This window comes from Lycium barbarum, chromosome 9, assembly GCF_019175385.1.
Source record: "Lycium barbarum isolate Lr01 chromosome 9, ASM1917538v2, whole genome shotgun sequence".
Classification (NCBI taxonomy): domain Eukaryota; kingdom Viridiplantae; phylum Streptophyta; class Magnoliopsida; order Solanales; family Solanaceae; genus Lycium; species Lycium barbarum.
This window is the reverse complement of record NC_083345.1, coordinates 23282934-23294460: the sequence shown is the minus strand read 5'-3', so window position 1 is coordinate 23294460 and position 11527 is coordinate 23282934. Positions and strand designations below refer to the sequence as shown.

Genomic DNA, 11527 nt, shown 5'->3' with positions numbered 1-11527 from the left:
TCAACCACTTCTGCTTAATTAAACCTTTTGTACCCTCGTTAATTATACGAAGAAAAAAATCCCAAAAAAATATTTCTTCGCAAATTCGAAAGTCCATTTTGGCCAAAAAAGTAAAAGATCCCAATTTGTGAGAGACGAGAAGAAAGTAGTAGTAGTAGTTGATGATAAGCTGCTTGATTGAAACAGGTGGGGAAATGTGTTTATATGACAGTGAAAGAACTGTGACCTATGCAATAGTGTCAAAAAACAATTTCGTCTTTTTCCTTCATTTTTATTCGAAGATTAAAGGCATAGGAAAGAGAAAGAGAAGGACCTTATCTCTCTCTCTCTCGCAGGAGGACATTTAACAATAAAGGCAAAAACCAAGAAAGAAAGAAAGGAAAGACCAGAAAGAGGAAAGTACTCATACCCAAAAAATCGCCCACCTTACTCCATTTTCAACCCCAACCAACATCAAATCACCTAAGTTGCTACAGATAAAAGTACCATAAAAAGAGTTACCAAAAAAAGCTGTCTTTTTTTCAATCATTTGGAGTTTCAGTTTTTTTGTGTGAGCTTTTGATTTGGTAGATTTAATTTATGGACAGTGTTATTAAGCTCAAGTGTTACGGTGAGTTAGGGAATTGTTGTTGCTGCTGTGGCTGTACCTGACGACTGTGGCGTCGATTTGAATTTATTTATTTTTCTTGGTAATTTAAGCACAATGAATCACTCTGTTCCGGATTTTGATATGGATGATGACTACTCTATTCCTACTTCTTCTGGTCTTACCAGACCTAAGAAATCTGCAATGTAAGCATGGCGCACTTATTCATATTCCTTTTTTATTTGAACAAAGGCTTTAATTTTCTGATTTGTCTATTTCCTCTGTTTCTTAACGAAATAGATGAACGAGTTTAATTTTTTTTGTTTTTTCACAGGGCGGAAGAGGGAATCATGGAACTACTATGGCAAAACGGTCAAGTAGTTATGCAGAGTCAAAATCAAAGATCTCTGAAGAAAAGTACTCACATAGGCAACGGCGTTGGAGGTGGTGATGCGGTTATTCCTTCCGATGGAAGAGAGATCCGACATGTAGAGGAAACTACTACTACTACTCCAGTACAACATCTATTTATGCAGGAAGATGAGATGGCTTCATGGCTACACTATGATGATTCTCCCTTTGAACGTGATCTCTACGCTGATCTCCTTTATTCTACCCCGAGTTCCACTGTAACCGCTGCTGCGCCGCCGCAGCAGCAGATCCGTCCTCCTCCTCCTCCACCGCCAGCAGCACCAATCGCAACGGCTGCTCCTCGGCCGCCTATACCTCCTTCTAGAAGGTTCCAGAACTTTGGACACTTCTCTAGATTGCCTAGGACAAGGTTAGAACCTGCAAATTCGAGCAAAAGAGATGCAACGGTAGCGGATTCAAATGAAACTCCGATTACAGTAGGGCAGGAATCTAGAGTTTCACATATAGCCGATAATGTAGTACCAGCTCCCGCCGGGAATGTAACTGCGACTACATCAACTGCAATTAGGGAACCGGTGCCGACATGTGAGGTTTCGGTGACGTCATCACCAGGTGGCTCGGGAAATAGTGTAAGTGGAAGTGCTGAACCACCACCGCCACCAGGGCCGCCGCATAAGGCGGCAGATATGGCGGCGGCAGGGGATGATCGGAAACGTAAAGGAAGAGAAACGGATAACGGGGAAGGAGGTCAGAATGAGGTGAGCAGTTAATTGTTTATTTCCTCTTTTAGTAATTCCCAATTCCTGAGCAGTTAATTGCTGTTTTCTTCTTTTAGTAATTCCCAATTCCTGAAACGTTACTGTCCCATATTAGAGTTAAATAACTTATCTTCTCAATGTCATATTCTAATCCACGCGAAAACAGTAATTTATTTTTATTATATACCGTTAATTTAATAAACTTCATATTGCATGATTAATTTCTTAATTTGTGCGTTTATTACTAAGGTGACACTTATTTATAGGATGGAGGGAGTAACTTAAATTTTTATAAAACTACACGAAAAATATTACAAGTTGTAATTATGCTCATATCAATATGGTCAAAATATTGGTCAAAATTTATGTAGTTTGGCTTTTAAAAAGAGAAAGTGAACGAGTAATATGAGACGGAGGGAGGGGTTAAAATATTACTTTCTCTATTTTAATTTAAGTGTTTTAGTTTGACGGATTATAAAATTTAAGTAAAATAAAGAGTTTAAATCTTGTGGTACTAAATTAATATATGAAATGTATGAATATTATAGTTATGTAAACTTAAATGTGGTAAATTTAAATTGTCAATTTACTAAAAATATTTTTTTTTTAAATAGATTAAAAAGAAAAGTAAGGCGGGGAATAAAAAATATTTTTCATTTTTTCTAATAATGAGGTGAGCAAGTTAATTGTTGTTTTCTTCTTTTGTAATTCCCAATTACTCGCGCTTGTCTGTCATGCTCTGTCGTTTTTTCGTGACTAGCAAGAATATCTAATCACGGTGCATTTTAGTGTTACGAGGGATATTTTTCCTGGCAACGTCACTAATTTGTGCTGTGACGTGGCTACGAGCCGGCATTTGTAGCTGTGGTTCGGTTTGGTTTCAGGCCAAGTGTAAGATGACTAACCACAAAAGAGAAATGTTTTTATACTATTTTAGTTATTATGAGGTGAAAAAATAAAGAGCATCAACTAGCGATCGATACTCATTCCGTCAATTTTTAAAATAATTATTTCAAATTATTTGTTATTTTAAAAGTTCATATAAATAACTTTTTATTTTTACTAGTAATTGTTTCTGAATACCACAAACACGTCAATTGATAAAATGATACATAAATAAATAAAATATTCAATAAAGAGAAATTGTATTCTAAGATATAAATAAAAACGGACAGGCCAGTGAATTAAGCTTCAGCTATGTACATGATCGGAAAAGAGATGGACCACAAGAATTTGTTGTATGCAGAATTTGTTGTATGCTTTTTAAGTTATAAATAAGAATAAAATAAATAAAAATTCCTCCTAATTACGTTTTGCGTAAAAGAGGATAATTTGAATAGAGGGAGTAATAAGAACACTCTAGATCCTTCAGCAAGGTTTTTTTCTTATATTTTTTTTATTGTCCCTCGGTCAAGCAAAGGTGACGGGACTATTTGACTGTTCACTTTGTCCGATTGTCCCGTTTTAACCATACAACAGGGCTTAAGGGCGGTCTGTATGTGATCTCGGGACTATTTGACTGTTTCACTTTGTCCCATTGTCCCGTTTTAACCATACAACAGGGCTTAAGGGCGGTCTGTATGTGATCTCCTTGGGAATGTTTTCCTGAAATCAGCATAAATCCTATAATTGTGCTGAGTTCTCTGACAGTTTGGCAACTCAACAGCTGCAAATTAAAATCATAGTGTTATATGAGGATGAATATTCGTGTTTGGTTGAAATGAAAAAATAATCTTTTATGTCGATTGTTTCATCTTATGTCGTGGATAAAGAAGTAAATCAGAAAGTATCTTAGAACTCATAATTTTGAACCTGTCATGTTATTTTTATGGATATAAAATTATGTTATTAATAATAAGAAAGTTACATTAAATAATTTTAAAATGTTTCAAATAGAAATGTATCATTCTCGTTTAAAGCGGCTAATTTCATTTAAGAAAATAAAATAAATGGACCTTTTAAGATCTGATTTTTACTTCTTGTTTTTCCTCCGGCGTTGCAAATACTTACTAGCAATTCTAAAGAATAAAAATAAAGAGTGAGTTAGACAAGCATGGAATGGATTTTGGATGGTCTTTCCCAAAACGGAAAGAAATGATATCCTGGCTGGTTACCTGAAGTGACTTATTAGAAGAATTTTCAGCAGTATTAAGATGATGCTCCCCTTTTTTTTTTTTTTAATGTTTAAAGACTAAAATAATTTATTTACCCAAAAAATTATGATGTGTAAGCAAGGGAAGACGTGAATTGCTTAACTATTTGCCTTCAAATTCCGTGTTTGCTATTGCATACTGGATACGAGTTCTCACTGTCCAAATTAATAAAGAAGCATCTCATATTCTGAACTCTCTTAGTACATGGTATTGTATTCCCTAAAGGACCTGAATATGATTGAATAACTCTTTGAACAAGATATATACCTCAGTACCATAATGTTTCATCAGATGAGACCCACCTCATAGTTCCTTGCTACTTTGCCTGACCCTAGTTTGTATACAGGCACACCTCCCAAGTTACACCAGGTCAACCTGTAAGTTACTTCAATATCTATTTGTTCCTCTGACATGATCACTAATCTGTTTCAAGTAGATTTTTTCTCGATGTATTAGTCACATTGAATCTCTCACTTTCTTCCCTTTTGCTTCAGTGTGATAATTAGCAGCTTCCGTGACATAGCACTTGATTGGACTTTAGAGAATAATAAAAGGAGTTCGGTGAAAAAGAAGTTGACTTCTTTTTGCCATAAAAAAAAAAAAAAAGAAAAACAAAGTGTATTAAACAGCGGAATTGCAGTACATTTAAGACTAAATATTCTCTAAGGTTATCGATGAGTATGAGCATGGAAAACTCATGAGTATTTAGAAATTGTCATGGTTTTTTGATGTACATATGTAATAACTACCAGAAGGCGGTAGACAGAAGTTTTCAAAGTGGTGGTGGTTAAGGGACACCGGCAATTGCTGTCCCACTTTTACCTTCCCTTCTCACCAGAATGGCATATGCGATCTTACTTTTTGGTAGATCATGTGAACTTTTATCTGGTAAATTGTTAAACTCGACTGTGATGTCTTGTCTTGCGGGATTAAGAAAAGAAACACTGAAAGTTGAGAGCAAATTCTTCCCTTCTGTTGAGTTTTCAACATCATATATAATTGCATAACCTCTGAAGCAGTCCCGATGTTATCATGATTCTTATCTTTTATCATTTGAGATTCTGCTCCAGATCATTCTGATGACCCATATTTTACTGTTAATGCTTCATTAACTTATGTCTCGTTTGCCCTAGGATGCTGAATTTGAGTCTCCTGATACAAAAAAGCAAGCGCGTGGTTCAACATCTACAAAGCGATCTCGTGCTGCAGAGGTCCATAATCTTTCAGAAAGGGTATGCATTGTGGAATTGTTGATTTTTAAGGTTTTGATAATTAACTGCATTTTTTCTCTTTTGACTGTTTAATCAATATGGTAATGCTGCAATCACCACAGAGACGTAGAGACAGAATAAATGAGAAGATGAGGGCTCTGCAGGAACTCATACCGCGCTGTAACAAGGTTTTGGCCTCTTCTTTGAATTTCTACAATGTATACAACATATAGTTTACTGTTGTATTTAAGTTGATCTTTTGTTGAATTTCAGACAGACAAAGCTTCAATGCTAGATGAGGCAATTGAGTATTTGAAATCACTGCAATTGCAAGTACAGGTGTATAGTTAACATCTTTTTCTTGTATTGCCTCTTGACACCTTCCAACATTTTTTGTTCAATTTCTTTATAGTGAACGAATTTGATAGTCCTTTCTGAAGTGGGAATAATCTATTGCAGTCCTATAAAATATTTTCCGGTTAAACACCATAAAGTTGTATAATTTTACCTCTAAAGAAGCTCATTTTCTTAATGCTTGCAACTTGCATATGAAATAGAAAGTCAAGATATTACTAGAAATATTTAAAGCTTCTTTGATGTGAAAATAACATTTTAACGTTTTCTGAAGTCACTGCAGGTCATTGCTTTATTTTAAAGTTTACATATGATCAAATCCTGTTTTTCCTTTTAGTAAGTTATGAGAATGTCAACAACATTGTCTATTCAAACTACAGCTTTTCTTTTGGCATGCATAACACACTTTTTGTCGTTTATATAGCATTAATAGGAAGAAGTAATTGTAACTAGATTATTCAGAGAGCCAATTGGGTCGATCAGAATATCCTTATTTCACAGCTCTACACATTCTCAAGTAAAGTACAGTCTGACAAAGTCAAATAGGGCAATATATGAGATCTAAGAAATATAGAACTGACTTACCAGTTTTTGTAATTCATGCATTTGGATATTGTCTAAATTTTTGAACTTGCATGTTAGTCAAGTATTTTCTACTTTTATTGTCCTATGGAACACAATTCATCTTGTTGTCACTTCACAGCCAGATACTTGTAAAAGTGAAAGCAATATCATGTGGCTTCCTATGCATCAAATTACATTATGTTTTTCATATATTTTATGTATATGTACAAATACATGCGCAGTATGAAATTATTATTTTCTTTGTGGTATAACATGTTCAAATGAAGTTGTGGCCGCTGCTTGGGGTTCGATTGGACTTGTCTAATCATAACTCTGGTGCTATACTTTCATTTGTGCTGTTGATTCAAACCTTGTAATGTACACAGTATATTTATGTTCACTACATATCGACAAACTATTTAGTTTCCAACAATTTTCCGCTAAAATATTACATTTGCCCTCTGTTGAAGGAGGAACTATAAAGTTTTAATCGATGAAAATGGAAGCCGTTTTGCAAATGAACAACAAATCCTCAATGCTTTATTTGCTAAAGTTTTCAGTGTCTAGATTAATTAAGTTAATTCTACAACTGTGTTGTTATTATCATGGTCTTCTTCATCTTTTATCTATCAGATTGACCAAAGTTTAATGCTGCCTTACGAAGGGCCGGGCTAACTGAACTGGGCCACTCTAGGCATTCAGCGTTTCTTCCCTAAAAACCGCTTGGCAGAACTCTTTTGGGCTCTATTAGTGTTAATTCTTTCCCAGTTCCATTATTGATCAAAGAAGATGTAAATTTTGTCTTTTCATTTGTAGAAATTAAGTACTGCTAATCAAATTCTACTGTATCGAGCTAAGCAGTTAATTTATTTGTAGCACACTCTTGATTCAAATTCCATGAAGGTGCTCAATTGTTATTATCAAATTTTAGTGGGACATGAATGGAAAATATAACTTCATCGCTGGAACAAGAAACCGATCTTACCGTAGCGTATTTGAATGTATAGATAAAATAGATCAATGCACATCTTCAGTGTTACATCGTGAATACTAAAGGTTTATTCATCATATTCTCACTGCCTTCGACCTCCTCTTCCAAAAGTGGCATTCCGTGCTTGTCTCTAAAATAAAGGCCATTATTCACTTTATTGACCTGTGTCTTCAGCTCGGAGTTGGTATGTGGTTTACATATGTTCAGCGTCATTGAAGTTTTGATGAGTATCTTTTATTAGAATTTCTCAACTTATTTCCAGTTGTGTAATATGCATGCTGAACTTAGTTGTTGATATAGCCAGTTTGTTATAATCTTAAATAGGATATGTATTCACACAGCAGAATGTAGTTTGATCATATCTGCTTGTCTGCAGATGATGTCCATGGGGTGCGGCATGGTCCCAATGATGTATCCTGGAATGCAGCAGTACATGCCGCCTATGGGAATGGGCATGGGTATGGGGATGGGTATGGAGATGGGCATGAACAGGCCAATGGTGCCATATCCACCTCTATTACCAGGTGCAGCGATGCAGAATGCAGCTGCAGCAGCACAAATGGGGCCTAGATTTGCTATGCCGCCATTTCATTTGCCACCAGTTCCAGTACCAGATCCATCAAGAATGCAAGCTTCAAGTCAGCCAGATCCAATGCTAAATCCACTTGTCGCACATAATCCGAACCAGCCTAGACTTCCGAATTTTAATGATCCATATCAGCAGTTTTTTGGTCTTCACCAGGCGCAAATCGCATTACAGCAGGCAAGTCCTTCCTCTTCTAGCTGATCCTTAACTCATATCATAGTGACTACGTCAATATAGAGACCACCATGAACAAGTCTTGTTGCTTATCGTGATGACTATGTCCATGTACGGACCACTGGCTACAAGTTTACACTCTTTGCATCGTGCGTTGAGGATTTACTTTCACCTTAGTCATTGGTCAATTGCACTTCATAGAAGATTTGTTGACAGATTGAATTTCTGCTTCAAAAGAAACAGATACTCTTGCTTGCTTCTTTAACTTGCCAAATCGAGTTTTACTATTTGAGTCAGTAGGAGGATGGATGCAGGTTGAAACAGTCCCCCAAGCCTGTTTGTCCTTTTGATGTGCACATGTTTTCTCTAGTGATCTGTCATTTTTAAAACTTAGCTTTTAAATGCAGAATCAGGCAGTAGAACAGCCCAGTAACAATAAATCCAGCAGCAGCAAAGAAGTTGGAAACCCAGGGAATCATCAATCTGGTAAGCTTACCATTCAGATCTTACAGTTTATATGCGATAATGTGGTGGTTCTCATACAACAACTGGAGAGAGAAATTAAATAAATGCCTGCTAAAAAGTGCATTGTATGCGGTTGTTGATATGTTCTAATACATGTGTCTGACAACATTAGAATAAGAAAGCATAGAACCTTACACATGTCGTTATACTTTTTCGCAAGTTTAAAGAAACAATAGCTACAATGTTTTTCTTTTTTCAATGGGACATTGGCATGTTTGTGCAAGTGGGACATGCAAATATGCAATATTTGAATGGGCATAAAATAGAGACCTCATTGACTTTATATTTATTTGCAGGTTGATTACCTGGAGGCCGGAACGTTAGTGGCTTCCCACAAACTAAATTTTGTAGTGTAAGAGGAACATCAAGTGCAGTCTAAACCGGCTGGCTGATACAAATACAGCACCACTAACTTGTAATTATTACTATAGAGTCCAATTTTGCTTTTTTACATATTGTGGGCCTGAAATCTCATTTCCATTTTGGCATGTATGGATATAATTTGAGGCCAGTGTTTAACGGCACAAGTGATCCTTGTGAAGAAGTAAAGTTAATTTTTTGGAGGTACAAAAAATCCTAGATATTTAGTAAGAGATCTAGAATAGTCTAGTGTAGGATCTTGGGTAATTATCTTAAAGAAAAATTTAGATATTCTAAAGTAGTGTTAGAAGATAAGGCTAACTAGATATTTTGTAGATATATCTAGATAATTCTATCTAGAACAATCCCTAGACAATTATAAATAGGGGTGGCCTTAGTCATTTGTAATCAAGCCAAGTTAACCCAATTAAAAGTCATTCAAGCCAATTCAAGAGTCTTCTTCCATTACAAAATTCTCCTTTCCAAAGCTTCCTCTTCTTTAGTTGAATCTTCCAATCTTAGTAACGATCTTGGACTAGCAGAAGGTTTCTCCGATTTACTTTTCTTCTGCTATATTTCTCTACATGGTATCAGAGCCATAGCCGTAGTTGGCTTCTAGATTTTATTTCAAGATTGGGTTAGAGGTAGATTCAACTGGTTTCTCTAAATGGATTTAAGCGGCCGTGCTAATGGACTGGGGATGGAGTTGTTAAATCAGTCCAATTACAAGGTATGGAAGACATGTATGGAGTCATACCTTATGGGCGAGAGGATTTGTGGGATGTTGTTAATGAGAGTGACACAAATCCTCCTATTGACGGACCGAAAAATAGCAGTGCATACAAGATGTGGAAGCAAATTAATGTGAAGGTGGAGTTCATCCTGAAGAGGTCCATCTCTCACAACTTGTTTGATCATATTATAAGGTGAAAATCAGCTCATGAGATATGGAGGACCCTCGATCGGTTGTTCAATAAGAAGGATGAAGCCCGACTATAGATATTGGAGAATGAATTGGCGAACACCACTCAAGGTAATCTATCTATTGCTGAGTACTTTTTGAAGATTAAGAATTTATGTTCAGAGATCTCTTTATTAAACCCCGACGAGGCTATCTCTGAAGCACGAATGAGAAGAATTATCATTCGTGGTTTGAAGCCAGAATATATTCCTTTTGTTACATCAATTCAAGGATGGGCTTAACTACCATCTTTGGAGGAGTTTGAGAATTTGTTGTCATCACAGGAGCTACTAGCCAAACAGATGGATAGTTTATGTTTTAAAGAAGGGGAAGGAAATGCTTTTGTAGCCGACAAGAGGAACTTCAAAGGAAAAACATTCACAGATACGCCACACTCTCGATTTCAAAGTGTTTCCAACTCGCCAGAAAAGGAGAGAGAGTCTAAGAAGACTCTGAAGTGTTACAGGTGTGGTAAAATAGGACACATAAAAAGATATTGCCGAACAAAAGAGAGCAACATGACTCAAATTGAAAAAGCTGCAGAAGAAGAAGAGGACTGGGGAAGGTGCGTCGTAGTTGAGGCTCGAGTAGTAGATGTTGACACCCAATTTTGTCCCTCCTTTATTTCAATTTATTTACTCGGGCTTCTAAATTTACTGACAAGCTAAATACTTTATTTTTCACTATTTTTATTTTTATGGCTACTACTATTAATATCGCTACTGTTATTTTCAACATTACGAGCATTACTTTACCACAAATTTTAAATGATTCGTCATCATTTCATTTTTTCAGGTTTGGACTCGTTAAATTAATTACAGAACAACACTTTGTTAAATCCTTATTTTTTACATATTAATTATTAATTGTCTTGATATAGTATATATTGCACTGGTTGTTAAATTAGAAGCCCACGAATAATTAAATAAAGGAGGAAGGATCAACAATTTCAGCCAAATAAATGGCCCAAATAATCCAGCCCATTACCCATTTCACTACCCAACGGACCAGCCCAATTCCTACACCAACCAACCGACCCGGTCCAACCCACTCATATCACCCGACCCGACCGGCCCATCATTTTAAACAAAAATCATCATCTACCCTAATCCCTCTCTTCAGCTCTCTCTCTCTCTTCTTTCTTCATCTCCTCCGCCGCATCTCATTCCCTCTCTCTATTCTCCCTCCTCTCCCTTTATCCCTCCTCTCCCTCACGTTCTCCCCACTCCGTTCTGCCATTTCCACCATACCTCTGCCCCCTACGTTCTCTGCCATCTCCACTTTCCCTTCCCCCCCACGCTCTTGTCGCCTTTGTTCCCCACGCCACACGTTCCTCTCCACCTCCACCTCTGCCTTTCACTCACCCTTGTTCCCCACTCGCTACACCCCGCTCCTCTTCTTCTTCCATTTAAAACCCTAAGCACAATCCTAGAAAAGGAAAGGAAAGCCACTGATAGGGGAACGACATTTTGGCTACAAACAAAAAAAAACAACACTGTTGATAGCAATCCTTACTTTCCACTTTCTAGTATTTTTCACTCAATCCGCCCAAAAGTGAATACAAAACTTTAGTTCACAAAAAATCCGCAGTACTTTCATTCGAATTCGTTTGGCTCAAGGTTCGGGTCTATTCATAACGAGAGAGTAGATTCGACGCCGTCGACGCCTCACTTCACTGCACTCGCAAGAGGTAAACTTCGATACATTTATTACTCATGGTCTTTAGTTTCTGTTTTGGTTAAGATTTTAGTTTATTCTGCTGTATGTTTAGTGATTATGTAGTTTCTTTGTCGTCGCGTTATTCGTTTGATGTTTGGGAGCTGTTAGGATGGGATATTAATCGTTAATTGAAATTTGAAAGGTGTCTATTGTAGTTCGAATGCTTAAGACTGAATTTCCAGGACTTAGGACGTATGTAAAACCGAATATACA

At 36.6% G+C, this 11527-nt stretch overlaps 1 protein-coding gene across 2 annotated transcripts; it reads left to right on the top strand.

Moving 5' to 3' along the window:
• Positions 1-226: 226 nt before the first annotated feature.
• On the top strand, positions 227-8848 carry LOC132610230 (transcription factor PIF1-like). Of its 2 annotated transcripts, XM_060324532.1 has the most exons (8): positions 229-792; positions 921-1716; positions 5003-5101; positions 5203-5268; positions 5354-5419; positions 7366-7752; positions 8157-8235; positions 8571-8848. In XM_060324532.1, exons 1-8 carry the CDS (start codon positions 704-706, stop codon positions 8573-8575), a joined length of 1587 nt encoding a protein of 528 aa, XP_060180515.1. In that variant the 5' UTR covers positions 229-703; the 3' UTR covers positions 8576-8848. The 2 variants fall into 2 exon arrangements, with proteins under 2 accessions (XP_060180516.1, XP_060180515.1); XM_060324533.1 differs by lacking the exon at positions 5354-5419 and having other exon boundaries at positions 227-792.
• The last annotated feature ends 2679 nt before the right edge of the window (positions 8849-11527 follow it).

Excerpts from the sequence above, each read along its gene's own strand:
- LOC132610230 (XM_060324532.1), top strand. The coding sequence starts at position 704 with ATGAATCACTCTGTTCCGGATTTTGATATGGATGATGACTACTCTATT. Across the intron at positions 5,102-5,202 it reads TCCATAATCTTTCAGAAAGG|AGACGTAGAGACAGAATAAA; the intron begins GTATGCATTGTG and ends CAATCACCACAG. Across the intron at positions 5,269-5,353 it reads TCATACCGCGCTGTAACAAG|ACAGACAAAGCTTCAATGCT; the intron begins GTTTTGGCCTCT and ends GTTGAATTTCAG.